Source organism: Pleurodeles waltl, chromosome 6 (genome assembly GCF_031143425.1).
Source record: "Pleurodeles waltl isolate 20211129_DDA chromosome 6, aPleWal1.hap1.20221129, whole genome shotgun sequence".
In the NCBI taxonomy this organism is placed as follows: domain Eukaryota; kingdom Metazoa; phylum Chordata; class Amphibia; order Caudata; family Salamandridae; genus Pleurodeles; species Pleurodeles waltl.
Window position 1 is genome coordinate 76,763,310 of NC_090445.1, and position 27,737 is coordinate 76,791,046.

General features: G+C 45.0%; 1 protein-coding gene and 1 long non-coding RNA gene across 2 annotated transcripts in view; one reads left to right on the top strand and one right to left on the bottom strand.

Annotated features, from left to right (window-relative positions):
- Positions 1-1,605, bottom strand: part of LOC138299235 (E3 ubiquitin-protein ligase TRIM39-like) — a 232,084-nt gene extending 230,479 nt beyond the window's left edge. Inside the window, exon 1 of the mRNA XM_069237363.1 lies at positions 1,351-1,605. Coding sequence (XP_069093464.1) covers positions 1,351-1,406 — 56 coding nt within the window. The 5' untranslated portion in view covers positions 1,407-1,605. The remainder of the gene's footprint in view (positions 1-1,350) is intronic.
- LOC138299236 (uncharacterized) overlaps positions 293-27,737 on the top strand; it is a 68,085-nt gene continuing 40,640 nt past the window's right edge. Inside the window, exon 1 of the long non-coding RNA XR_011204727.1 lies at positions 293-307. This is a non-coding gene — a long non-coding RNA (uncharacterized lncRNA). The remainder of the gene's footprint in view (positions 308-27,737) is intronic.

The window sequence follows — 27,737 nt, forward strand, 5'->3', positions numbered from 1 at the left end:
TGCCGGAGAGAAGTAGTGAAGTTTAGTTTATTGCAGGTTGTGACGAGGGTGTGTCTGTTTCGCTCTCTCTCCTTATACATTCTCCCACTTTCACTGGCTCTGCACTTTCAGAAATGTAACCTGGGGTCGCCTGCTGCAGAGGGGAGTGTCCTTGTCTGAACTGGAGCTGCGTGCAGCAGAAGATTGAGTGTACGTGAACTCATTGTCAACCTAGGAACTCAAAACATGTATGCGGCTGACCCGTGTGTGTGCGCGCGCAGCCGTGTTAGCCAATGCACTCAGAAGTGTGTGTGCGCGGCTGAGCTGGGTGAGTAACGGAGCCGAGTGCGTCAGCCCAGGCACTCAAATCAGGTGCACAGCTGCCAACGTTTCAGACTGCTTATGTGTGACATGTCTGTGTTTTCGGTGTGCTCGTGTGTGACACTTGGTTCCTTGTGACACTGTAGCAAACAGAAATAAGCAGTTGTGTGCACACACTGAAAACAAACTGTCCAGAACTGGCTGAGGGTTACCATTTGTTTACTTAGGAGATAGGAGTTCAGTGCTTCATTTGTGCTCGTTGTTTCCGGTGCTGAGCACCGGCACTTATTTTTGAGTGCCGGGGTTTATTCTTCTGCCTAAAGCATTTGCTGCGAGCAAAAGAGAGATATGGACCAGACGGAGGAAGGGAAAAACGAAAAAGCGTCACAAAAGGGAGAAAGCAGAAAGCTACAAGAGTGAGCTGAAGGGACAGAGAGTGGCTTTATATGGATTGAAGAAGCCCGAGATGGCTTCAGGATTACGCCGCCTCAGTATTCCGTGATCGCACATTTAACTGCAGCAGCCGCGTGTTTTAAGTGGAGGGCTCTGGGCACCGGCCCCTTTTTATTTACAAATTAAGCACTGTAGGAGTTTCAGCCCGGATGACATACTGCTGGCTTTAGAAGCACATGCATCTTTACTGACGCGAATAAGGACTGTATTAACATGAACATGGCGCGGTTAGTAAACTTTAGGCCAACAAATAGTTGAGTGGAAGTGTTGCACCAAAACACCTTTTAAAAACAACCGTACATTATCTCCAATTCCTGATTTGCTACACTGATTTTGTACGCTTAAACTCTAGCATATCTACAATTACGTGGTTTGAGTTCTAGAGTTTAAACAGAAACAGTCAAGACATCTGTTTTCTAATGTCTTTATAACTGGCCTGTATTTCTGCAAACTGTTCCTTAAGCAGGTTCGAGGTTTCCTTCCACTCCCAAACATGTTCATTTTCTCGGTTTACGATAGGCTGGAAGTACTGCAGTCAACCAAGAGCGTCATAACGCAACCAGGCAAATAACACCATATACGAATGACTTATCTTACCTCATACTGGTCCGAGCAGACTCGGCCCGTGCACCACGCTTCCTCTTCGGTGCCATTCTGCGTCTACCTAAGGGTCCGCCTGCTCCGCGAGCAAGTGTAGGCCGCAGCTGCGACTCCACTAACTGCTAGGCCTTGGGGAGCCTCGAGCTGGCGATGTCTCGAGGTCACAGCTACTCACGGTCCAATCAATGACTCCCACACTGACTTTTACTGAGCAATGACGAGTGGAAACGGATAAATGCGTGCACAACTACACCTACCAGTCCCGCGGTGACGCAGCGCAGCGCAAAAATGCACGTGCGAGTACGCAGGCAGCAGTGCCAGGAGGCGAGGTGGGCGTGTCAATAGAATTTAGACAGTCCAATCAGTAATGAGCAGCATCAAAACTTCGCCGTCTATCGGCTATTGCGTGATAGCCGGTAGTGCCACTGTTAGAACAGACCGATGCGAGGGATGGATGGAGATTGCATACACAGCTTTTCTGCTCACCTAATTTGCTTCATAATCTCATCCTTACGGTTGGGAACGCTTAATTTTCACTAATAAATATTCATGTATTTTGAATTATGAATCTGCCTAGAATCTGACTTACCATAGAAAATAGTGTGCAACTTGGAAGATGTGCCCACTTGAGTGGCCATTATTAATCACAAAGTGTCCTTATTAAATGCATTTTAATGTTAATTGAAGTTTTTTCACTAAGAAAAAGTAGTAGTGTTTTAAACTAATTAGTTTGCTTGACATATTTGCTTTATTAATTTGTAGGCCTTAAGTTAGCGAGATTTGGGCCTAGTTGCACAGCCTCATGTTAAGTTGCACTGCTCAAATCATTCACATAAAAAGACTGTTTAGAAAAATGAATATGTGCATTGTTTTACTGAGTTGACCAAACGCTACCAAATGTTTTTAACGTTCTCATGCAAACTGCTTGTTAGAATGTCTTAGGATAGGAGAAGAAACTTTGTATAGTTTAGTGTGTGAGAAAGCGATGGTCCCAGGGTCTAACAGTGGATGCACTGACTGTATACAGATGTATACAAAAATTGTTACCTGACAAGCCTGGCGATGGGAACAGAAGAGGAGCCAGTCATCGACATTTGAAAGTTAGTTTAGTTATATCTTAGATCTAGAAATGAATCCTTATTGGACTAAAAGTAAACGGACGATTCTTTGCCCAATGACAATGTGGAAAGTTCTTTATACGATTTTAACTTAGCCCGACTGCACAGAGAGAGAGGGGCTCATTTTTCTGTTGTCCACTGAAGAGACGTGCTCATTGCTATTTCGATCTTCCTCCTGAGAGGATTCTACTTTAACTTTATTGCTTAAAATTCTGATGCTGAATGCTGATCCCTTAGACATTGCTTTCCAAATGGCTCGGATAGCTTGGAGTCCCCATTTCTGAACCAATCCCCTTTCATGGTCCATTGCTGATGCTGACCAGACAGATTTCCAACTGACGAAGATAATCGCAGCTTGCTGATCCATATGAGGAGAGGTATAACAAAATGCCATTGTACTTCATGTAAGTTTGTCTTTTGTTTCTAGGTACCAACCGCTATTTTGACAGAGCCCTAGTTAGATTTTTTCCAAATTTATGTTGACTAAAATCCAAACATGCTATTCTAATCAGAAAGTTAATGAGGGAAACCCTGAAATGTTAACAGGTTGCTATTAATAAATAATTGATGTTGCTCAGTTGCTGAACGCTGATGTATGCTATTTCCATCGCACAGATATTCTTGCTATTGATCTGTACTGTAGCTCCAGAATGTTTAGTGATCAATGCCCTAATTAAATTGCGATTCTTTAGAAGGTTTGGTCAAGCAGTGCTGTTCTTGTATGTCTATCAGTGTGTGTTGAGATGATCAATTTACATGATATTAGCATTGTTAATATAGGGAAATAAACCTTCTAACTTTTACATAAAGGTGTGGTTGTTCATGGCGAAAGGGGTCATGATGGGTGAGATTACTGACTCCAAAGATTATTGATATTGTTGATTGATATTGTTGTTGATTTGTATTGAAATTGTGACTTACAGTAGAACACTCTAAGCGCAGGCAAAAGGTCCATTGAACCTTTAACGCGTCCCCTTATAAATTAAAGATAAGAAACCAAATAAGGTCAGATGCGCTAACAGAAATGGTAGCTGTAGGAAAGTACCATCTTGCCTAGCATGTTACCCCCATATTTCACTGTATATATGTTGTTTTAGTTGTATGTGTCACTGGGACCCTGCCAGCCAGGGCCCCAGTGCTCTTAAGTGTGCCCTGTATGTGTTACCTGTGTTATGACTAACTGTCTCACTGAGGCTCTGCTAATCAGAACCTCAGTGGTTATGCTCTCTCACTTCTTTCTAATTTGTCACTAACAGGCTAGTGACCAATTTTACCAATTCACATTGGCATACTGGAACACCCTTATATTTCCATAGTATTTGGTACTGAGGTACCCAGGGTATTGGGGTTCCAGGAGATCCCTATGGGCTGCAGCATTTCTTTTGCCACCCATAGGGAGCTCTGACAATTCTTACACAGGCCTGCCACTGCAGCCTGAGTGAAATAACGTCCACGTTATTTCACAGCCATTTACCACTGCACTTAAGTAACTTATAAGTCACCTATATGTCTAACCTTTACCTGGTAAAGGTTAGGTGCAAAGTTACTTAGTGTGTGGGCACCCTGGCACTAGCCAAGGTGCCCCCACATTGTTCAGGGCAAATTCCCCGGACTTTGTGAGTGCGGGGACACCATTACACGCGTGCACTACCTATGTGTAGCTTCACAATGGTAACTCTGAATATGGCCATGTAACATGTCTATGATCATGGAATTGCCCCCTCTATGCCATCCTGGCATTGTTGGCACAATCCCATGATCCCACGGGTCTCTAGCACAGACCCGGGTACTGCCAAACTGCCTTTTCAGGGGTTTCACTGCAGCTGCTGCTGCTGCCAACCCCTCAGACTGGTTTCTGCCCTCCTGGGGTCCAGCCAGGCTTGGCCCAGGATGGCAGAACAAAGGACTTCCTCAGAGAGAGGGTGTTACACCCTCTCCCTTTGGAAAAAGGTGTCAGGGCTGGGGAGGAGTAGCCTTCCCCAGCCTCTGGAAATGCTTTCATGGGCACAGATGGTGCCCATTTCTGCATAAGCCAGTCTACACCGGTTTAGGGACCTCTCAGCCCTGCTCTGGCGCGAAACTGGACAAAGGAAAGGGGAGTGACCACTCCCCTGACCTGCACCTCCTCTGGGAGGTGCCCAGAGCTCCTCCAGTGTGCTCCAGACCTCTGCCATCTTGGAAACAGAGGTGCTGCTGGCACACTGGACTGCTCTGAGTGGCCAGGGCCAGCAGGTGACGTCAGAGAATCCTTCTGATAGGCTGCTTCAGGTGTTGCTAGCCTATCCTCTCTCCTAAGTAGCCAAACCCTCTTTTCTGGCTATTTAGGGTCTCTGCTTTGGGGATTTCCTTAGATAACGAATGCAAGAGCTCATCCGAGTTCCTCTGCATCTCTCTCTTCACCTTCTGCCAAGGAATCGACTGCTGACCGCGCTGGAAGCCTGCAAAACTGCAACAAAGTAGCAACGACGACTACTGCGACACTGTAACGCTGATCCAGCCGCCTTCTCGACTGTTTTCCTGGTGGTGCATGCTGTGGGGGTAGTCTGCCTCCTCTCTGCACTAGAAGCTCCGAAGAAATCTCCAGTGGGTCGACGGAATCTTCCCCCTGCAACCGCAGGCACCAAAGAACTGCATCACCGGTCCTCTGGGTCTCCTCTCAGCATGACGAGCGAGGTCCCTTGAACTCAGCAACTCTGTCCAAGTGACTCCCACAGTCCAGTGACTCTTCAATCCAAGTTTGGTGGAGGTAAGTCCTTGCCTCCCCACGCCAGACTGCATTGCTGGGAACCGCGTGTTTTGCAGCTACTCCGGCTCCTGTGCACTCCACGAAGATTTCCTTTGTGCACAGCCAAGCCTGGGTCCACGGCACTCTAACCTGCATTGCACGACCTCCTGAGTTGTCCTCTGGCGGCGTGGGACTCTCTTGTGCAACTTCGGGTGAGCACCGTTTCACTCCACTTCGTAGTGCCTGTTCCGGCACTTCTGCGGATGCTGCCTGCTTCTGAGAGGGCTCCTTGTCTTGCTGGGTGCCCCCTCTGTCTCCTCACGCAATTGGCGACATCCTGGTCCCTCCTGGGCCACAGCAGCACCCAAAAACCCTAACCGCAAGCTTTGCAGCTAGCAAGGCTTGTTTACGGTCTTTCCGCAGGAAAACACTTCTGCACGACTCTCCACGGCATGGGACATCCATCCTCCAAAGGGGAAGTTTCTAGCCCTTGTCGTTCTTGCAGAATCCTCAGCTTCTACTGTCCAGTAGCAGCTTCTTTGCACCCACATCTGGCATTTCCTGGGCATCTACCCACTCTCGACTTGATCGTGACTTTTGGACTTGGTCCCCTTGTTCCACAGGTACTCTCGTCTGGAAATCCATCGTTGTTGCATTGCTGGTTTTGGTCTTTCCTGCAGAATTCCCCTATCACGACTTCTGTGCTCTTTGGGGAACTTTAGTGCACTTTGCACTCACTTTTCAGGGTCTTGGGGTGGGCTATTTTTATAACCCTCACTGTTTTCTTACAGTCCCAGCGACCCTCTACAAGGTCACATAGGTTTGGGGTCCATTCGTGGTTCGCATTCCACTTTTGGAGTATATGGTTTGTGTTGCCCCTATCCCTATGTGTCCCCATTGCATCCTATTGTAACTATACATTGTTTGCACTGTTTTCTAATACTATACTGCATATTTTTGGTATTGTGTACATATATCTTGTGTATATTTGCTATCCTCATACTGAGGGTACTCACTGAGATACTTTGGCATTTTGTCATAAAAATAAAGTACCTTTATTTTTAGTATATCTGTGTATTGTGTTTTCTTATGATATTGTGCATATGACACTAGTGGTACTGTAGGAGCTTCACTCGTCTCCTAGTTCAGCCTAAGCTGCTCTGCTAAGCTACCATTATCTATCAGCCTAAGCTGCTAGGCATCCTATACACTAATAAGGGATACCTGGGCCTGGTGCAAGGTGTAAGTACCCCTTGGTACTCACTACAAGCCAGTCCAGCCTCCTACAGTAGCAGAGTAGGATTATTACATCTCCGTAAGAGGCCACCATAAAGTTTCCCTTACGAAATAAGTAAAGAGTAAGATTGTTCCAACTCCTTAAGAGACCACCATAAAGTTTAACCCCCCTCAAGTGAACACACAAGTTATTTTTTGAGAAATATAGCAGAGAAGGATGGTTAGCCTCCTTAAGAGCCCATCAAAAAGCCCGGTGCAAGGTTACTTTTTGTTTTCTAGAAGTGGCAGCAGAATAGGAAGGTTATGTCTTTGGTTCTCTAGAAAGGATAACAGAGTAGGTGGGTTACGTCTCCCTAAGAGATTGCCACAAAGTTTCCTCCAGAAGTAGTAAAAGAGTTGGATGGGTAGTTCCCTTAAGAGATCAAGATAATTCGCATATTTGGTAAGAGAACTCGGTAAAGGTTAAGATTTTCAGATTTTATGATAGAAAGTGGAGAGAAAATGTTGCCCTAAGAACTTAGAATGACTTTCCCAGAACCGTGGAGCTTGCTAATGCTTGAGGATGTTCTCAGCGTTCTAGTGACAGTGTAAATGAAATAGGTTTTGCGCTTGCACAGCTTAAGCAAATCATAGGTGAATTGTGATGTTTGTGAAGGTTTAAGGAGTTTACGTACTCCAAATGAAGTTGTTGAAGCAGTTTGCATACTCCAGAGTGTGAGAGTAAGGAATTCGTCGAACTTCACATGTGTGTGGCGCTTTGTGCTCAGAATTGTCCACGTGGTTGTTGGTATACAGATCCTGCGTGGTCCAAGACTTCAGAGTATTGGAAAGTGTATGAGACACTTGGTTTATTGTTGTAATGTGTCTTGTTGGACCTGGCCCTTTTACAGGGTAATTCCCCAGACTTTTTGCCTCCTTATTTTTCTGACCTTTGTTGGCTGACGTTTTGACTCTGAGCACTTTTTCACTGCTAACCAGTGCTAAAGGGCATGTGCTCTCTCTTACAAATTTGGTATGATTGGATTATACCTGATTGGCATATTTAATTTACCTATAAGTCCCTTGTACAGTGGTATCCCTATACCCAGGGCCTGGAAATTAAATGCTACTAGTGGGCCTGCAGCGCTGCTTGCGCCACCCACTGAAGTAGCCTGTCAAACCTATCTAAGGCCTGCTAGCGCAGAGCCTGTGTGTGAGGTTTCCTGCCACAGGGACCTGGCATTTAAATTTACTTGCCAGACCCAGAACTCCCCTTTTACTACATGTAAGTCACCCTTAAGGTACGCCCTAGCTAGCCCTTTGGGCAGGGTGCCATGTATGTAGAAGGCAGGACATGTGCCATGTTGCGTGGCCTGTCCTGGTAGTGAAAAACAGCCTAACTTGGTGTCTCACTGCTGTGAGTGCTGCCCTCTCATAGGATTGCATTGGAAATGCCCTGCCTTGGGTGTAAGGGGTATTGTCTTATTTATGAGGGGTAGCGTAGGCATGTTTGGTATGGTTGTGACAGTGGTAAGAAATGCTGCTTACTAGTGTAGGTGTGTTTTTTATTACTATCACAGAAATGCCACTTCTAGAAAGTGCAAATTTATCTATTCTTATAACTTTGGTGTTTTACAGCTTGTCTACAATCAACGTCTGGGCAGACTGACAGTTGGGGCTTTGTGCATACCTCTCAGACAGCCTGAACACAGGGAGGGTGGAGGTGACACAGAGGTGCATCTACATATTGTAAAGCCTTCCTGGGCTGAGAGAAGGGAGAGGCGGGGCACACCTGCATTTGTAAGGACTGTGCCCTGGCCTCACACAATAGGGTCGTTAACCCCCCACTGATGTTTGGAGCCTGTACTGAAAGGAGAGAGGGGGCACTCCCAGAACCAGTTGTAACTGGCTGGAACCTCCTCTCTCTACCATTGTAAAACACTGTAAGAACTGACTATAAGTACAGGGGAATTTTCCCCACAATTTCAACACTCTTGGAACTTGAAAGTGGACACAGAACGCTGATAAATGGACTCACCAGGAAACCACCTTGGACTGCTGCTGCTGGGCTGACCTGTGACCTGCCTGGTCACTAGAAGGACTGTCACCTCCTGCAAACCTTGTGCTGGCCTGTAGCTGGGCCCACCAGCCTGTGCTCCCCTTGTCTCCTGGTTGCTCACAGGGGCAGGGTGCTATGCCCCTGACCCCTGTAAGGATCCCTGTAGGTCTGGACTAAGCGCTGGAAAAAGTGCTCTCTGGGAAATTTCAGACCAGGGATCACCGCCGCAGCCCGGGCTTTTTACTTTGCCCCCCAGCGCTCTGAAAAGCGCTTTCTTCTGCCCCAGGACACCGCCGCAGCCCGGATCACAAAAACCACCGCATCGCTTTGAAATGCGCTTAATTTTTGCCCTCCAAATCACCGCCGCATCACGAGGTCCGCGATCAGCTAAGTGCCCCCGGGGCACGAAGAGACCTCAATTGGAGCCGGCGCGCTCCTAGCGGCGCCCCCAGGGCACGGTCCGCTCCTGGGGGCGTCCTGGCGGCTGGGAACAGCCCTCAAACACTTGCGCACCGCTTCAGGTGCACGCGAGTGCCTCTTCGGGCCCCCGGAGGAGTCCGAGCTCACCAGACACAACTTGCAGGACGCGGGGAAGGCGCGGGGAACACCCCTTCTCTGGTCTCTGCCCATGGAGCAGGACGCTCCTGCATTTTGGCAGTTTTTCCTTCACGCCGGCATCGGGAAAGGAGACCTCGCCGGAGGTCCCTTCCCGTTTTTAGCTGCAACTTGTTGCTGGGCCACGCCCGGCCCCCACCCCACAGACAGGGTGTGAGGAGGCCGAGGCAGGCCCCCCACCACGAGGTAGGCCCCCGTGGTGCGCCCAGGAGCGCTGGGGGCCCCGTGTTCATCTCTAGGCATTGGAAGTGCCTTTCCACCAGCCAGCAGGTACTCTTTAGAAAATCTAGGCTCTAGGAGCCTAATACAGATTTACAGATGCTTGCTATTTCCTACCTGTTTACTGGTGATACATATATGTGCTAATGTTCCTTTTCTAGGCATGTCTAGCTGATATGTATTTATATGACTTTAGGTATATTCTCTAAAGTTCCTTTGATGGGTATTTAGGAATTGTCAATGAGAAGGGCATATACCTTTTACTATAATTCCTAACTACTGCTTATGTTGCAGAATCCTGAGTACTTACGTGTTCTAATGTGACAACTGCATATTCCTGCAGAGTATTAGTAACTTGTGTAACATTCTGACAACTGCTAAGGTAGCAGGGTATTATTCATGAGTAATGTTGGTCTAATTATGTTTTGTGCAATACAGATTATTTTTACATAAGCTCAGTGTTGTGTTTACTTTGTGGTGTATATCTTGCGTCACGTGTGTTGTGTGTTGTTTATGATTTGTAATATGTTCTCTAATATTCCTTCTATGGGTATTTTCCTTGCAAGTGCATAGGACTTTTACTGTAATTCCTGACTACTGCTTATGTTGCAGAATCCTGAGTACGTACGTGTTCTAATGTGACAACTGCATATTCTTGCAGAGTATTAGTAACTTGTGTAAAGATCTAACTACTGCTAAGGTAGCAGGGTATTACGTGTAATGTTGGTCTAATTATGTTTTGTGCAATACAGATTATTTTTACATAGCTCAGTGTTGTGTTTACTTTGTGGTGTACATTTTGTGTCACGTGTGTTGTGTGTGTTGTGCAAACGCTTTACACATTGCCTCTGGGATAGGCCTGACTGCTCGTGCCAAGCTACCAAGGGAGTGAGCAGGGGTTATCTTGGACGTGTAACTCCCAAGCCCTGACTAGAGTGGGTAGGTTCTGCCAGGCTGAGGTGCATACCCTAGCCACCCAGAAACCCCATTTCTAACATGACTGATTTAATAGAACACTCGGGCATGGTTGACAAGCTCGAGAGTGCGTATTAAAGTGAACAAAAGGTTTTCAAATGAGATTTGACGAGTCCTATGTGCACCAGGACAGACCCAATGACCAGTTGAGAGTGAAAATTGGGGGTCGAATTTTGCTTGCGAGTCAGGGAAACTGAGAAAGAAAGAGTAGCTGCTAGAGCGGAAGGCCGTCATTGAAAAATCAGTAAGGTTTCCATAGCGATTGTGTTATCCTACATGTAGTAAACAGACAAATTGGGTTTTGATTTTACTTAGTGCTCACAAAATCTTGCATTAGTTTGTGTAAATCTGAGTTTAGGAGGGCAAGCCTCAAGACTTTTTCAGCCGCTGTACATGTGAGTGTGACGTCACTGGAGCCGTGCTGGGATAGGTTGCTTAGTAAGAAGGGTCGCGCACGGATTGGTGGAAAACCATGAAGCGTAATTGCAGGAGAAGGTCGGCGAAAAGGATTTTGGGATTAAAAGTCACTTCCTGATTTGATTGAAAGTAGCATAAATTACCGAAGATGAAATTTTTCAAAGCTTTAAGAGTGGTATAAGGGGAGATACGTATGTTCCAACGAGAATAGGGGAAAATCACACCACCAGAAGGTACACCCGCCTATATTGGATTTGTAGAGCAGGGTGCTACGCCATGTCTTTGGCTGAAACAATGGTAGAAAAAGACAGAGAGAGATGGGAGCTTAGCATGTCCAGCTCATGGAACATTTAATTGGAGAATTTGAGAGAATTTGAGGAACGTACTGTATGATTTGAAACCTCCTCTGAGTCCAGCACAGGTTGAGGCATTAGCAACTTGGGAACTAGTGGCTAGACAGCAACTGAAATTTGAGAGAAGAATGAGGAAAGATAAAAAGATATTAGCAGAAATAAGATGGACTAGTGATCAGACATTTTGGAGAACTGAGACTTTACAGGGAATGAAGCTGTTTCCTTTCCTGCATTTACACAAGAAAATGAGAATGAGGCTAAAATGAGTACTAAGAAGAGGGATTCTTACACTTCAGGCGATGGAGAGCAGAAATCCACAGAGTCTAGGAAGTCTTTGACATGCAATGAAGAGTCAGATGATGATGAGTTCATTTTACTGCTATTGAGAAATTGTCCCCCCTATACGCAACACAGGAGGGGAGCTCAAGTCCCAGTGTAGATCCTACAGCCCCGATATCAATTGAATCCACCCAGAGCCAAATATAGATTAGTCATAGTATTCCAGCTACTTCGGCGACTCAAAGGCCCATGCCGCAGATGGATAGTCCCTGAATTTACCCAGATGTACCTATTATAGATACTGCAACAAACTTGATAGTGCCGGCAAGACAAGTTTACCTGGAGCCAACATTGGTCCAGATAAAGTCGACCCCGAACTTGATGTCCCCGTTACAGACACGGACGATCCCGTGATACACTCCCATAACAGGATCACAGACAGAGATGTCCACTTTGACAAGCCAAAATACAGGAATAATGCACCCATGAGACCAAATGCCTGACCAAGTCTAGATGCAGTGTCAGTACCGGTTACCATAGGTCAGGTCCAGTCATACCATTCTTTGCCCAGGATAACAATAAGAGCAGTGAGCAGAAAATCCTGAATCCAAATGCAGTGAGGGAGAGATTCACTGAGAATGCAAGAATAATGACCCCGATGAGACCAACATTTGATGAAACAGGTCAGTTAATTGATTTAAGCCCTTTCAAGACTCCTCCAAATAAAGCATGGTGACACCAATAACTCCAAACCTAACGTTGCAGCAAGTGCCAGGTGTAGGTCACAACAATGTCACCTTACAAGGTTTTTACAGCACAACAATTGACTGAATGGTTAGAGAAGTTGAGTAGTAGCTAAGGAGATTCCAGTGGAGGAAGTGCTCTAAATTTGACCAGGCTTAGACTAGAGGCAGAAGACCTAATTGAAGGAACGATGGGAATAGACAGAATTGACACATTCAAAGAAGATGAGTTGTGTTACCTGTGTAAACTGATTACCAAGAAAGCGGGAATAGTGCATCAGAAATTAGCATACCTAGCAGAGAAGTATGACATAGAGACTGAGAAAACAAAGCATTTGAAGAGGAGTTATAGACTAGATTTTGACACAAAGGATTTTGAAACATGAGAATCCCAGGAATGAAAATCCACCTTAGAGAGTTAGTTCAGAGCATTCAAACCTGGGGAGCATTAAACAAATGGGAAGGCAGATGGGTAAAGAAAAGAGACAAGAAGAAATGGGATTCTGCGAATCTTACTGCAAATGTGCAGCAGGTTAGGGACGAAGTGAAAATCCTACCAATGAGGGAGATTCCCAGAGGGAATTTTGTCCATGTCCATTCTGTCATTTACAAACGATTATCCCAGATTGAGAGAGAAACGAGTTGTTAGACCTGACAGCCTTAGGGTGGTCATCCCCCAACTTTTTGCCTGCCTCCCGTCACTTTTCTGACACTGTTGTTGCTGGTTTTAGGACTCTGCCCACTTTACCACTGCTGACCAGTGTTAAAGTGCATATGTTCTCTCCCTTAAAACTTGGTAACATTCGTTCATACCCAATTGGCATATTTGATCTACTTGTAAGTCCCTAATAAAAAGTGCACTACATGTGCCCTGGGCCTTTAGATTGAATGCTACTAGTGGGCCTGCAGCACTGGTTGTGTCACCCACATAAGTAGCCCCTTAACCTCAGGCCTGCCACTGCAAGGCCTGTGTGTGCAGATCCACTTCCACTTCGACTTAGTATTTAAAAGTTCTTGCCAAGCCCCAAACTCCCCTTTTTCTACATATACGTCACCCCTAAGGTAGGCCCTAGGTAACCCATATTGCATGGTGCAGTGTAGGTAAAAGGTAGGACATATACCTGTAGGTTTTATAGGTCCTGGTAGTGGAAAACTCCTAAATTTGTTTTACACTGCTGTGAGGCCTGCTCCTTTCATGGGCTAACATTAGGGCTACCCTCATATACTGTTTGAGTTGTAGATTCTGATCAGAAAGGGGATTAGTATGACCAGAATGGTAATACATAATCCTGCGTATTGGTGAGGTTGGATTTTATATTACTATTTTCGAAATGCCACTTTTAGAAAGTTAGCATTTCTCTGCATTTAAAATCTATCTGTGCCTTACAGCCTGTCTCCAATCTACATCTGGGCTGGGCTGTTTGACACTCCCTTGTGCATTTCACCTGGACAACCACAAAAACAAGATGCTCAGTCAGACCAGCACTCATCTGCATACTGAATGGGCCTTCCTGGGCTGGAAGGGTGGAGGGGCCTGCCACTCACATTTCAAAGCTAGTGGCCTGCCTTCACACAATGGACTGCCAAACCCCCTACTTGGACCCTGGCAGACAGACCTGTGCTGAAAGGGGACCTTGTGCACTTCAAAACTACTCTTTGCAGTCTCCCCCACTTCAAAGACACTTTTGGGTATATAAACTGGGCCCCTGACCCCACCAACTCAGACACTTCCTGGGACAGACACTCTGAACCAAATCCTGCAACCTACCAAGAGGAGCTGCCTGGCAGCCCAAAGGACTCACCTGGACTGCTTTGCTGTGAAGGAATGCTGCCTTGCTTCTGCCCTGCTGCCTTGGAGGCTTCTGGCTCTGCTGAGAAGTGCTCACCAAGGGCTTGGATTGAGCTTGCCTCCTGTTGCTGAAGTCTCAGGGCCAAAAATACTTCTATTCTTTAAGGAAACTCCTTGTGTGGCGAAAATAGACGTGAAGCATGCCGGAATTGATGCACAACCTGCCTCACGGTGAAAGAATCACTACATCACCAAACCGGAACAACGCAGCCCTGCTCCCCAAGTTAAGATCGATGCAGCACCTGTGTTGCGACTGGAACTTCAACGCACAGCTCTATGGATTGATGCATCGCCAAGCCGGAACGGCAGAGCCCGACTTCCTGCGTGAGGAATCAACGCAGCACCTGCCATGCAACAGAAACTCTGATACATTGCCACACCGTATCGACGCAGCACCTGTGACTTCGTCCTGCACGCCCAGGATTTCCACACATTGTCCCTGGGCGTCCAAAGACCCCGCATCGCAGTGAGGATCCAAGGCTGCGTACCGGAAATCAACACAAAGCCCTTGCAGTGTGGGAAGAATCGTCTGTGCGCGTCAGAAAATCCAACGCACACCTTCCTATTTTCATGCATCTCCTCCTCTGCAGTCTTCGTGCGTGTAATTTTGATGCATACCAGGTACTTTGTGAAAGGAAAAGTCACAAGGTCTCATTTTTAGTTGACACAGGAGCTACACGCTCTACAGTGAGAACTGCAGAAGTTTCAAACCTGCCCCTTTCAGGGAAAACAGTGCAGATTGTAGGAGTTGCAAATCAGTATTTGACCATCCCAATTACAGAACCAGTTCAGGTTAAAATTGGCAACTTTAAAGGATTAGACAAATTTGTAGTTTGTGACTCAAGTCCGGTATCCTTACTGGGAAGGGACTTGTGCAAGACTAGCTGTTCAATTACCTGCTCAAAAGATGGAATTGCCATTCAGACAAACAGTGATAATGAAGATGACCTGACCCCAGAAACAGATTGTGACACAGTACATGAGGAATACCCTTTGATTAGTTTTTTTCCAGTTTTCATAGTGAGAGATCTTCCTTCTGACTTACAGGGGACAGTTAAAATGAAAGTGTGGGATTTTACAGGAAATGACATTGGCCTAATAAAAGGAGTTGAGCCAGTTAGAGTCCCAGTCAAGCCAAACACAATGTTTCCCCATATTCCCCTATACCACATGACACAAGAGACAATTAAAGGTATTGCACCCATAATTACAGAATTTGTAAACCAAGGAGTTTTGAAAGAAGTGTTGAGCAGCCCATGTAATTCACCGATAATGGGATTGCGAAAGCCCTGTGGGAATTTTCGAATTGTTCCAGATTTGTAGAAAAGTAAATGACATTGTAAATAAGTGTTGCCCCGTAGTGCCAAATCCCACAGTGGTTTTCTTTCAGATCCCATGCGATGCTGAATAGTTTACCATAATAGACCTGTCACAAGCATTCTTTTCTGTACCTCTTCACAAGGATAGTCAATTTCTTTTCTGTTTAACATTTTTGGATCGAGTTTACTGTTGGAGTAGAATTCCTCAAGGTTTTTCAGAGTCATCTTCCATTTTGAACCAGATCTTGAAAAAGAACCTGGAGTCATTGGAGATGCCTTTCCAATCGATGTTGGTACAGTACATTGATGATTTGTTGGTGGTATCAAAGACGAGAGAGGCATGCAAGTATGATACTATTGCCTTATTGAATTACCTATGGAAGAATGGACATAAAGGGGGTTATTCTAACTTTGGAGGAGTGTTAATCCGTCCCAAAAGTGACGGTAAAGTGACGGATATACCACCAGCCGTATTACGAGTTCCATAGGATATAATGGACTCGTAATACGGCTGGTGGTAAATCCGTCACTTTTCCGTCACTTTTGGGACGGATTAACACCTCCTCCAAAGTTAGAATAACCCCCAAAGTGTCCCCAGCTAAATTACAGTTCTGTCAGAAGGAAGTGAAAAAATTGGGTCACCTGATTGAGAAGGGAATTAGGAAAATCTCCAGAGAAAGGGCCACAGCCATATTGCAGATGAATCCCCCAACAACACAGAGAGATTTCAAGCTGTTTCTGGGAATGGTGAGCTATTGTCGCCAGTGGATTCCTGTTAGAAATGGGGTTTCTGGTTGGCTAGGCTATGCACCTCAGCCAGGCAGAACCTACCCACTCTAGTCAGGGCAAGGGAGTTACACGTCCAAGATAACCCCTGCTCACCCCCTTGGTAGCTAGGCACGAGCAGTCAGGCCTATCCCAGAGGCAATGTGTAAAGCGTTTGCACAACACACACAACACACGTGACACAAAATGTACACCACAAAGTAAACACAACACTGAGCTATGTAAAAATAATCTGTATTGCACAAAACATAATTAGACCAACATTACACGTAAGTAATACCCTGCTACCTTAGCAGTAGTCAGATCTTTACACAAGTTACTAATACTCTGCAAGAATATGCAGTTGTCACATTAGAACACGTAAGTACTCAGGATTCTGCAACATAAGCAGTAGTCAGGAATTACAGTAAAAGTCCTATGCACTTGCAAGGAAAATACCCATAGAAGGAATATTAGAGAACATATTACAAATCATAAAAATACATATCAGCTAGACATGCCCATAAAAGGAACATTAGCACATAAATGCAAGGTCATGAAAAACATACATCCCTAATGCCTGTAGCAAGAACACTGGAAAAACACGTATGCCAAGAGAGTACCTGTTTCTGGGGAAAAAGGGCACTCCTAGTGCCTGGGCTGAGGAGTTTGGGGGCCCTCGGTGCTCCTATGCGTGAAAACGGGGGCCACGTAGGTCTCTTGGGAGAGAGGGGCGGTCTGCACCCTCTCTACAGTGAAAAGAACAGGCCCCTCTGGGGAACCGCGATCCTTGTAGGGCCCCCCCGTGCCTCGACTGGCCCTCCACAAAGGGGGGGAGCCAAACAATTTCCCAAAAGACGGTACGGGGCAATCGTGCCCCTTAGGCAGTGGCCGGGGGGCAGAGGGGAAGGAACTACCTTTCCGTACCCGGGACCTGCAATACTGAGGGCAGCGAGGTCTCGCGGCGTTGGGGCCTCCAATGAGGCCTCCTCCCGCCCGCGACCTTGAAGTACAGCAGCGGAGGTCGCGCTGCTCCAGAGGAGTTCCAGCTCTCCTCCTCCAGCTGTGGTTGGCTCCCACATGGAGCAGAGCCAACCAGCGCCTCGGGGGCACGACAGGAGCGGCTCGCTCCTTCCAGCGAGTTTGTTGGTGCCTCGGGGGCACCGGAGGCAGCGCGGCTCCGGCACACAAAGCACAAGGTAAGCCGGGCTGCAGCAGTGATTCCTAGCAGCAGGGGAGCGCTTACAAAAGCGTGAGGGCTCTTTTCCAAGCCCGTGCTGCGGCGGTGATTTTTAGTGGTGGGAAAAGCGCTCCCAAAGCGCTATGAAAAATAACTCCACAGCCCTCCTGAGGCACCATGGGCCCAAAGCACGGCACTCTTCAAGCGCTACCCACTTCAAGGGACAGCGCTGAAAACCGGTGGTTGCAGGGGTCAGGGGCCACAGCACCTTGCCCCCGGGGGACTAAGTCCAAAAGAAAGGTCCACAGGTGAAGGGCTCAACAACAGGCCAGCACAAGGGGCATGCAGCAAGAGAAAAGTCCCCTTCAGTGACCAAGCAGGTCACATGTCAGCACAGCTGCAGCAGTCCATGGCGGTTCCTGGTGCGTTCTTCCAGCATTTCTGCGTCCAGTTCCTAGATGATTAAGAGTCTCCAAATTGTGGGGAAAGTTCCCCTATACTTATACTCAGTCCTTACAATGTTTTGCAATGGTAGGGAGAGGAGGTTCCAGCCAGTTACAACTGGTTCTGGGAGTGCCCCCTCTCTCCTTTTAGCACAGGCTCCAAACATCAGTGGAGGGTTAATGACCCTATTGTGTGAGGCCAGGGCACAGCCTTTACAAATGCAGGTGTGTCCCGCCTCTCAGCCCAGGAAGGCTTTACAATATGTAGATGCACCTCTATGACACTTCCACCCTCCCTTTGTTCAGGCTGTCTGAGAAGTATGCACAAAGCCCCCACTGTCAGTCTGCCCAGACGTGGATTGGAGGCAAGTTGCAAAACACCAAAGTCATAAGCACAGATAAATGCGCACTTTCTAGAAGTGGCATTTCTGTGATAGTAATGAAAAATACACCCACACCAGTAAGCAGCATTTCTCACTACTATCACAACCATACCAAACATGCCTACGCTACCCCTCATAAATCAGACAATGCCCCTTACACATAAGGCAGGGCATTTCAAATGCAATCCTATGAGGAGGCAGCACTCACAGCAGTGAGACACCAAGTTAGGCTGTTTGTCACTACCAGGACAGGCCACGCAACAAGTTACATGTCCTGCCTTCTACATACATGGCACCCTGCCCAAAGGGTTAGCTAGGGCGTACCTTAGGGGTGACTTACATGTAGTAAAAGGAGAGTTCTGGGCCTGGCAAGTAAATTTAGATGCCAGGTCCCTCTGGCAGAAAACTGCGCACACAGGCTCTGCGCACACAGGCTAGCATTTAATTTCCAGGCCCTGGGTATAGGGATACCAATTTACAAGGGACTTATAGGTAAATTAAATATGCCAATTAGGTATAATCCAATCATACCAATTTTGTAAGGGAGAGCACATGCACTTTAGCACTAGTTAGCAGTTAAAAAGGGCTCAGAGTCAAAACGTCAGCCAGCAAAGGTCAGAAAAATAAGGAGGCAAAAGGCAAAAAGTCTGGGGAATGACCCTGTAAAAGGGCCAGGTCCAACATTTCCCAACTTCTCAGTCATTTCAAAGCCATTGCAGAAGCTGACTCACAAAGAAGTCACTGATCCCCTAATGTTAGATCAAGCCTATATCAAAGCTTTTACTGAGTTGAGAGAATGTCTGTACCAAGCCCCACCTTTGGGAATGCCTGATTACAAAAAACCCTTCAAGTTGTTTTGTCATGAGCGTGATGCATGTTCTTTGTCTGTCTTGACTCAGGTCCATGGTGGGGTAAACCGCCCAGTAGCATATATTTCAGCTACTTTGGACCCAGTTGCAGCAGCCTTACTAGGTTGTCTTCACACAGTTGTTGCGGTTGGATTGAGCCTGTCTCAGAGTGAGAGTATTGTAATGGGACCTCCTTTAACTGTCGTGGTCCCTCACTCCATTGAAGGTTTACTCACCAGAACCAAGACTCAACACCTTACCAATTCCAGCCTGACTCATTATGAAACGGTCATCCTGGGGTCCCCCTAATGTGTCACTCAAAAGGCGTACATTGCTTATCCCAGCAACTTTACTTCCAAAAGAGAATATTGAAATTGACAAATTGAAAGAAGTTGAACATGACTGTCTCAAAGTAACTGATTTGTGCACAAAACCAAGACACTTAAGATACTCGATTGGAGGAAAATGACTAAATTATTTTTGTTGATGGCTCGTGTTTAAGAGATAACATGGGAACACTGAGAGTGGGATATGCTGTGTGCACAACTTCTGGTAAACTTGAAGCGTCCTGGCTTAGAGGAGTGTATTCTGCACAAGTGGCGGAACTGGTCACCCCCTTACTAGAGTATTCCGGGTTTCTGTACAGCTTAAGTTGACATCTATACAGATAGCCAGTATGGATTTGGAAGTCCATGATTTTCACCAGCTGTAGCCACAGAGAGGTTTCCTGACCTCTTCTGGTTCACCAGTCAGAATGGTGAGAGAATTCCTGAATTGTTACAAGCTATTGAAGTGTCTGAAAAGATTGCTGTGGTGAAATGCAGTGCACACCTGAAATCACAAGATTGTGTGTCAATGGGAAATGGATATGCAGATTAAGTTGCAATGTTTTGCACATATAACTGTATATCGTTCAAAGATAAATGGGAATTGTTACCTGATGAAGATAAAGTGTGCCCAAACTATACATTGCATGTTGTAGATACCTTTGAAGAATTGAAAGCATTGCACGATAACATTGACAAAAATGAGAAAAAGAATTGGGTAAAGTTAAAATGTGTTCAACATGAAGACGGTGTCTGGGTTTCAGGGGAGGGACCAGTAGTTCTGCCAAATAGTTTGTTGACTCAAATTACTAGATATTATCATGGTCAAGCACATGTTGGGAGGGATGCCATGGTTCGAATGTTCAAGCAATTTTGTTTCGATCCAAAATTTAGACTGGTTGCCGAAGCAGTTTGCCATCGTTGCATCACCTGTCAACAGATGAACATAGGTAAAGGGACAGTGGTCAATTTGAGCCACATTGAGAGCGCAGGAGGTCCATTTAGTGGAATGCAGGTGGATTTCATTGAGATGCCTGTATGTGGAAGATTGAGATATGTGTTCGTGATTGTCTGTATCTTTAGTCATTGGATTGAAGCTTACCCTACATGGAGGAATGACAGCCTCACAGTAGCAAAGGTACTGCTTAGTTAACTGATACCACATGTTGGGTTTCCAGTCTCTTTAGAATCAGATAGAGGAAGTCACTTCAACAACGAAGGCATTAAATTACTATGTTCAGTTTTAAACATCGAGCAGAAGTTGCCTTGTAGTTACCACCCCGAAGCCTCAGGACTTGTGGAGCAGATGAATGGTACCTTGAATTCACTTGAATTCAAGAATGACAAAAATGTGTGCGTCCACGAATTTGGAATGGCCCGACGCACTGCAGTTAGTTCTGATAACAATGAGAAACACACCCGACAGGAAAGCAGGACTGTCACCGCATGAAATCCTCATGGGCAGAGCAATGAGGTTGCCAGAGGTTCCTGCCACTGCTCTTGTGAACATGACAGATGATATGGTGTTGGACTACTGCAAAGATCTGGCTGATGTGGTTCGCTCTTCCTCCCATCAGGTGGAAGCCACCACAGTGCAACCGTCTCAAGATCAAAGCCACAACCTGAGAGCTGGTGATTGGGTTGTGAACAGAAAGCACATGAGGAAGATGTTTTTGGAACCTCGGTGGAAAGGTCCTTACCAAGTAGTGCTGATCACTACTACAGCTGTGAAGTGTGCTGGAGTTCCAAGTGGATCCATGCCAGCCATACTCGGAAAGTACTGTGTCCGTTGGACAATGAAGAAGATTTGTTGAGAGTACCAACAATGCCCAGACCAACTCCAGAATTGAAGTGGAGAGAAGGAGAGTCAGAGACTGAATCTGAGCAGACCGCATCCAGTACAAACACGCCTGTGAGAGACGAAGTGGGAGAAATACAGGAGAGTGACAGTGAACTAACCTCAACTGAGGGAGAAGGAGAGTCTAGTCAGAGGAGGGCTCTCCCAGAAGCAGATGGTCTTGAAAGACAAACAGAGCAAATGACAAATCCCGAAGGGGAAGGTGTTTAGGAGGATCAAAGCCAAAGAGATCTGACTCCTCCTGCACCAGTCGCAGGTACATCAAGAGAAAATCCTACAGAACAAAGAGAAATTACAAGTCCAACACTGAAAAGAGCATTGACCAAAGGTCCACTGAAAGGAGAGGAGTGGCCAAAGTGACAAGCAAAGAGAAGAGAAGCAATTACAGTGGCAACAATTGAGGAAGAAGTAGATACAACAAGAAGTGAAGATTTGAGTGATGGATAATTAAATGGAAATCGAAGATTGAAAAGAAAGAGAATTGCAAGTCGAAGGTCTGCTGGTCCTGAATTCGGCATATGCAATGACAAGTGAATGGCAGAGTTAATTTTTGTCTTTTTGTTTTGATCGAGACATCCCAGGTCAATATTTTGGCACTTGAAGAAAATCAATGAACTCAACTTTGCTAAACTCTTAATATAAGAAAAGTGCAAAAGATACTATTGAAAGTAACCGGAAAATACTTTTGATTACCTGTTTTGACAAGCTGCTAAACTGATTTGACAAACTACCTATTTTTGACAAAAATGGCCCTGGAAGAAAGACTGAAAGCTGTAAATAACTGCTAGAGAAGATTGAAGATTTTGGTTTGTGATTTTTGCTGCATAGCTGTAATTTTTTCTCTTCTACTTTCTGATTCTTTACAGATCATGAGTAACCTTATCCAAAAGAGTAGGAAGAATACTTGCTGAGATTCATGTGTATTATTTTGGTGATTGTATGCGCAATATTTTGCCTGGTGTTGATTGTGAGTATGACGTTTCTTGACAAGAGTGTGGCCAACCATACCTCAGCTTTAGAGACAACTACTGCACTCACAGAAGTATATACGTTTAGGATAGATGAGAAATACTTACACATAGATAGTAGTAGTAGTACAAACTTTATTTGACTTTCAACAAGTCATAAAAGTATCAAATATTATACATTTCAGTACATAATAAATAACATTAAATAAGTTAAAATAGTAAAAGGATAAAGAAAACACAGGGTATCTGATGTATCATTAAAATTTCACAATCACAAATATTTAAATAAACTAAATAAAATTACATCACTACCCCAATAGACTTTCTTATATTTAATACAGAGCATAAAAAAATAGCCAGAGTTCCACACATCTCAATAGAGGATAGAACCTGGAGGCAAGCATACGCTATACAACACTGGGGCAAATTGATTAACCTTAGAAGAGGCACTACTAGGCGCTTTCTCTGCTTGGCGTAAAATTTACAGAATAAGACCACGTGCATTGTAGTTTGAAGTGCCTTTGCGTCACAGGGGCATGCCTTTAGTGTGGTACTCCAGTCGTTCATAGTTGGGAAGGTTACTAAACAATGAAATGTGTCTAGCCTTAATCTGGTAAGAACAAAACGGTGGCGGAGGTTTACCACATTCGCCAAATAAGGCTGCATGCCCTCCGTCGACAGAATTATTTGGTTATGGATGACAGTGGGCTTTTTTGATTCAACCTCCCATCGTAAATCTTCTAGATACTTTAATGCCAGAACACTCAGGTCCTTCCTAGATATTTTTCCCAGCGAGGCTGGGTTTGTGTAGTAGTCTTTATTACCCATATTTTCAAAAAAGTTCATAATATATCTTAACCAGGGCACCCTCGCTGAGTATGTTGACTCCATGCAGTCAGTCAGAATGGCCTTGTTTAATCCAGTATATTCCGAGGTCCAAACTTTGTGCCATAACAATAATGGCTGAATCTTTATCTGATCTGCAATAAAGGGGACCCCTAGTTCCGAGTGGATGATATATGATGATGTACCGTTTGGTACCATCAGCAGGTATCTTAAAAAATCATTTCCCACCGTCTGTACCGGGTTACAGTTGGTATATCCCCAGATTCCTGACCCATACATAACAGCCGGAGTGCACTTGGCTTGTAAATTTTTATCATGTTCGGCGGGGTAATCCCCCCCGAGCCTTTTGGAAAAAAGCCTTAATGCCATCGTTGTTTTAATGAGCTGTACTCTTTTCATTTTCCTGCAGTTGGCCCAAGAACCCTGTTTATCGAACATTATGCCCAGATAAGAAAAGGTTCACGCAGTTTCAACCCTCCCTTCCGCAGTAGTAGTATTGTAAATCTTGCCGCGCTTCCCACCACAGTTCATAATAAACGTTTTGGAGCGATTGACGGCAAGTCCCAATTGTGACATAAATGTAATGCAAGTGGTTAAAAGTTTTTGAAGAGCTAATGGGGTTCTGGCCATTAATACTGCATTGTCTGCATAGAGTAGTACAGGGACAGCACAATTACCTATTTGGGGTAGGTCTTTGAAATTACTAGCCAGTTCATTTTCTAAGTTGTTTATATACATTGAGAACAAAAACGGGGCAAGAACACAACCTTGGCGCACTCCTCTATGTAGGCCAAAAGGGCGAGTACATTCCCCTTTTAGCCCATACCTCACTCTTGCTCTGCACCCTGTGTACATTTCTCGTATGAATTGAATTATGGCTGGTTCTACCCCCATACTGTTCAAGATATCCCATAACTTATCATGTAGTACACAGTCAAATGCTGATGATAGGTCGATGAAGGCCAGATGCAAATTGACTGCTCTAATCTTTGTATACTTTCCAGTGATAATACTTAAATTCAGGCTTTGCTCCACTGTTCCAATTCCTTTCCGGAATCCATACTGAACAGAAGATAAAGCGTTCTTTTCTTCCGCCCATATTTGCAGTCTGTTCAGGATGATTCTCCCTGCTAGTTTAGCTGTTGTATCCAGCAAGGAGATTGGCCTGTAACAGGCTGGGTTAAAGCAATCACCTTTTTTGTATATTGGAATAATATTGGAGTCTCGCCAAGATGGTAAGGGACCGCGTATGCAGATGGCCCTCAGTGTCTGCGTCAATACAGGCCCCCATAGCTGGATATTAGCCTTGAATAGATCGATCGGAATGCCATCGGGGTCCGGCGCTGGCCCTGGTTTACTTAGAAGTATAGCTTCCTCTACCTCCTCAAGACTAAATTGAGGGGTTATGATCGGGCGCGGACCTTCCTGGAGGCCTTGGTCATGTATGGGAACTGTGGGTTTTATATCGCTAGCCAGCGAATATATTTTAGAGAAGTGTGCAATCCAGTCCTCTTCAGAAATCACAATTTCCATCCTGGGGGTATCTCTATCCCCTAACACAGGACAATTTATTGTTTGCCAGAAGAGGATATTATCTTTCGTACAACTTGCTGTATGTAGAGTTTCCCACAAGGTTCTTTTCACTGTCAATTTCCTTTCCTTCATTGCTGACTTGTATTCCTGTCTACACTTGCGTATATCAATTAATGATCTTTTTGGGGCACTTAAAGCCTTTTTCAATCTCTTATGTGCTTGTGTACAGTTATGGTCAAACCATCCACTAGCCCTTTTTTGCCCCATCTTGCCGCTTCTAATAGTAAGGGCTTCTTTTATGGCTTGCGTGATCAATGTAAAAGCACTTAAGCATCGCCCTGGGTCTAGGTTCTCACTTAGACAGTCTGCAAAAGCATGATTGCAGTCACAGATTAACTGTTACAACAGAGACTTAGGATCTGTCTGTGACCATTTCAGGGTGTATCCATTGCGCAGCACTAATTCAATATCGTCTACCAGCGTAGTCCTATCCTCCCTGGGTGCTATAAGAGGAGTTAGTGAGAGGTTCAGGCTCTGGGGCTAGTGGTCGCTAATTGCGATGTCATGCAAGGAATAATTAATGAGATAATGTGCAAAGTGGGTTGACATTAAGACATAATCAATCACGGGATTCGCACCCCTTCCATTGTAAGTTGATTTAAACTGTGTTTCATCCGAATATAATTCGTTTACATAGATAGTACGCAAGGAGAACTTTCTTCTAATGTTTTCTATCGCTTACTTTGCGAGTATGTTGATACGCTGGATGCAAGAGATTATTATATCTGTACGCAGATTCCTTCATCAGTGGAGAAAGTAGTTAATTACCATAGTTTGCCCCTTACTTATGGAATAACTTGTAGTCTGTCATTAACAAGATTCTATAACCAGGAGTACATTCAGTATTTTTATTCCAATTATGATGTTGTGTTTTCGTGTGTCCCTATACTTAAGTATCTGAGTAGAGTAGCTAGGGAAAACACTATAGAATTAGTGAGAGGATTCTTTGAACCTACATTGACATTTGGCACAGCTTATGCTCACCGAGCAACAATCTGACATGCTTGCTTACACCTATAGAAAAGAGTTTCTTAGATCAGACAGACGATAGAAAAAAGGCATTGAAGGAGAAATTAAAAAAGGGCCTATCAAAAGGGAGATATAGAAATGATTATGCATTTAGTGACATAAAGACACAAGGGAGGATAGCTTTAGATGCACAACACGTAGGAAAGATTTGTGTATGTAGGCCTAAATCTAGAACTGATACATTGTTTGTGGGAACGAGTGAGTGTAGACATGTGTTTTTGTTTCAGAGTAAATGGGTGTTTCTGTTGAATGGACAAGATCCAGCAATTCCAGGAGTGTATTACATCTGTGGACCAAATGCCCATTACCGTCTTCCTGGAGGATGGTATGGCACATGTTACTTGGGGATAGTTTTCCCAAACATATTTCAACTTGAGAACATGAGTAAGATACCTAAAATGACTGACCTACATCATGTTAGACAAAAGTGAGAATCACATTCTAGCATAGTTGGAGACATATTTTGAGCAATAATTCCTTCAGGAGAGTTTTTTTTAATCCTTTGAAAATTCAAAAGTTGTCTACTGTTGACACATTTTTCAGGAGCCATGATCAAGATGGATTCAGAAATGGTTGCAGTGAGATCTATGACTCTTCAGAACCGCCTTGCATTAGACATCCTTATAGCAAAGGGGGGCGGAGTTTGTTAAATGTTGAACTTGCAACATTGTTGCTCACATATACCTAACAATAGTAATGAAATAAGGCGCCTTATTAACAATCTGACAAATGATAGTGTTGATTTGAAAGAGTTGAAAGAACCAGGAGTTTGGAAAAATGTTGGCAAAGGATTTGCTTCCATGGGAAATTGGCTTGGCAACCTAGGGAAAGGGATAATATTGAAGATGATATTGATTATTGTGATTTGCATAATTGGAGCATAGGGAATTTGTAAATTGTATCGTGATTAAATGAAAGAAGTTGAAAAATGATCAGAGGAGGGAAGAAATTAAATTGGAGGAATTGTTCAGGGAAAATTAAAAAAGGGAAAGAAGAAATGGAAGTTACAAGGACACATTTTAGGGTAGCAAAAATGTGTGTGGGTAGATGTGGGAAGATGTAAGTGTGATGACATAATTAGGGGGTCATTATAACCCTGGCAGTCACTAGACCGCCAGGGTCATGGTGGCAGTTGAACCGCCGCTGTCGTGGCAGTCCAAGTGCCTTCGTCCAACCGCCAACACCACCAGGCTGCTGCCCACCTGCAGCCCGGCGGTCCCGGCGGTTGTAATCCTCTAGAGCAGCACTGCAAGCAGCGCTGGAGATTACGAGTCCCCATCCGCCAGCCTGTCCATGGCGGTAAGCACTGTCATGGAAAGGCTGGCAGAATGGGGGACTCAAGAAGCCCCTGGGGGCCCCTGCACTGCCCATGCATTTGGCATGGGCAGTGCAGGGGCCCACATGCACAGCCCCATCGTGCATTTCACTGCCCAAATTACAGGCAGTGGAATGATTGACGGATGCTGCAGCACTGGCAAATTGCAATGTTAAGGCCTTGTTCCCTGCTGGGCTGGCGGGCGGAAACACTGTTTCCACCCGCCAGCCCAGCAGGGAAACCTTAATAGGGCAGGCAGGGTTCAGGCCGCACAGGTGGCCTGATGGCGATATGGCATTGGCGGGCAGCTTCCACCGCCCACCAAACTCATAATGAGGGCCTAAGTCATCAGAGGAGGGATTGTGAACACAGAATTTTTACTAATAAATATTAATGTATTTTGAATTATGAATCTGCCTAGAATTTGACTTAATATAGAAAATAGTGTGTGACTTGGAAGATGTGCCACTTGAGTGGCCATCATTAGTCATGAAGTGTCCTCATTAAATGCATACTAATGTTAGTTGAAGTGTTTTCACTAAGAAAAAGTAGTAGCGTGTTTACTAATTAATTTGCTTTATTAATTTGTAGACCTTAAGTTAGCGAGGTTTGGGCCTAGTTGCACAGCCTCATGTTAAGTTGCACTGCTCAAATAATTCACATAAAATGCCTGTTTAGAAAAATAAATATGTGTATTGTTTTACTGAGTTGACCAAACGCTATCAAATGTCTTTAACGGTCTCATTAGAACTGCTTGCTAGAATGTCTTACGCTAGGAGAAGAAACTTTGTATAGTTTAGTGTGTGAGAATGCGATGTTCCCAGGATCTAACAATGGATGTACTGACTGGAGTACAGATGGATACAAAAATTGTTACCTGACGAGCCTGGCAATGGGAACAGGAGAAGAGGAGCCAATCATCAACATGTGAAAACAGTTTAGTT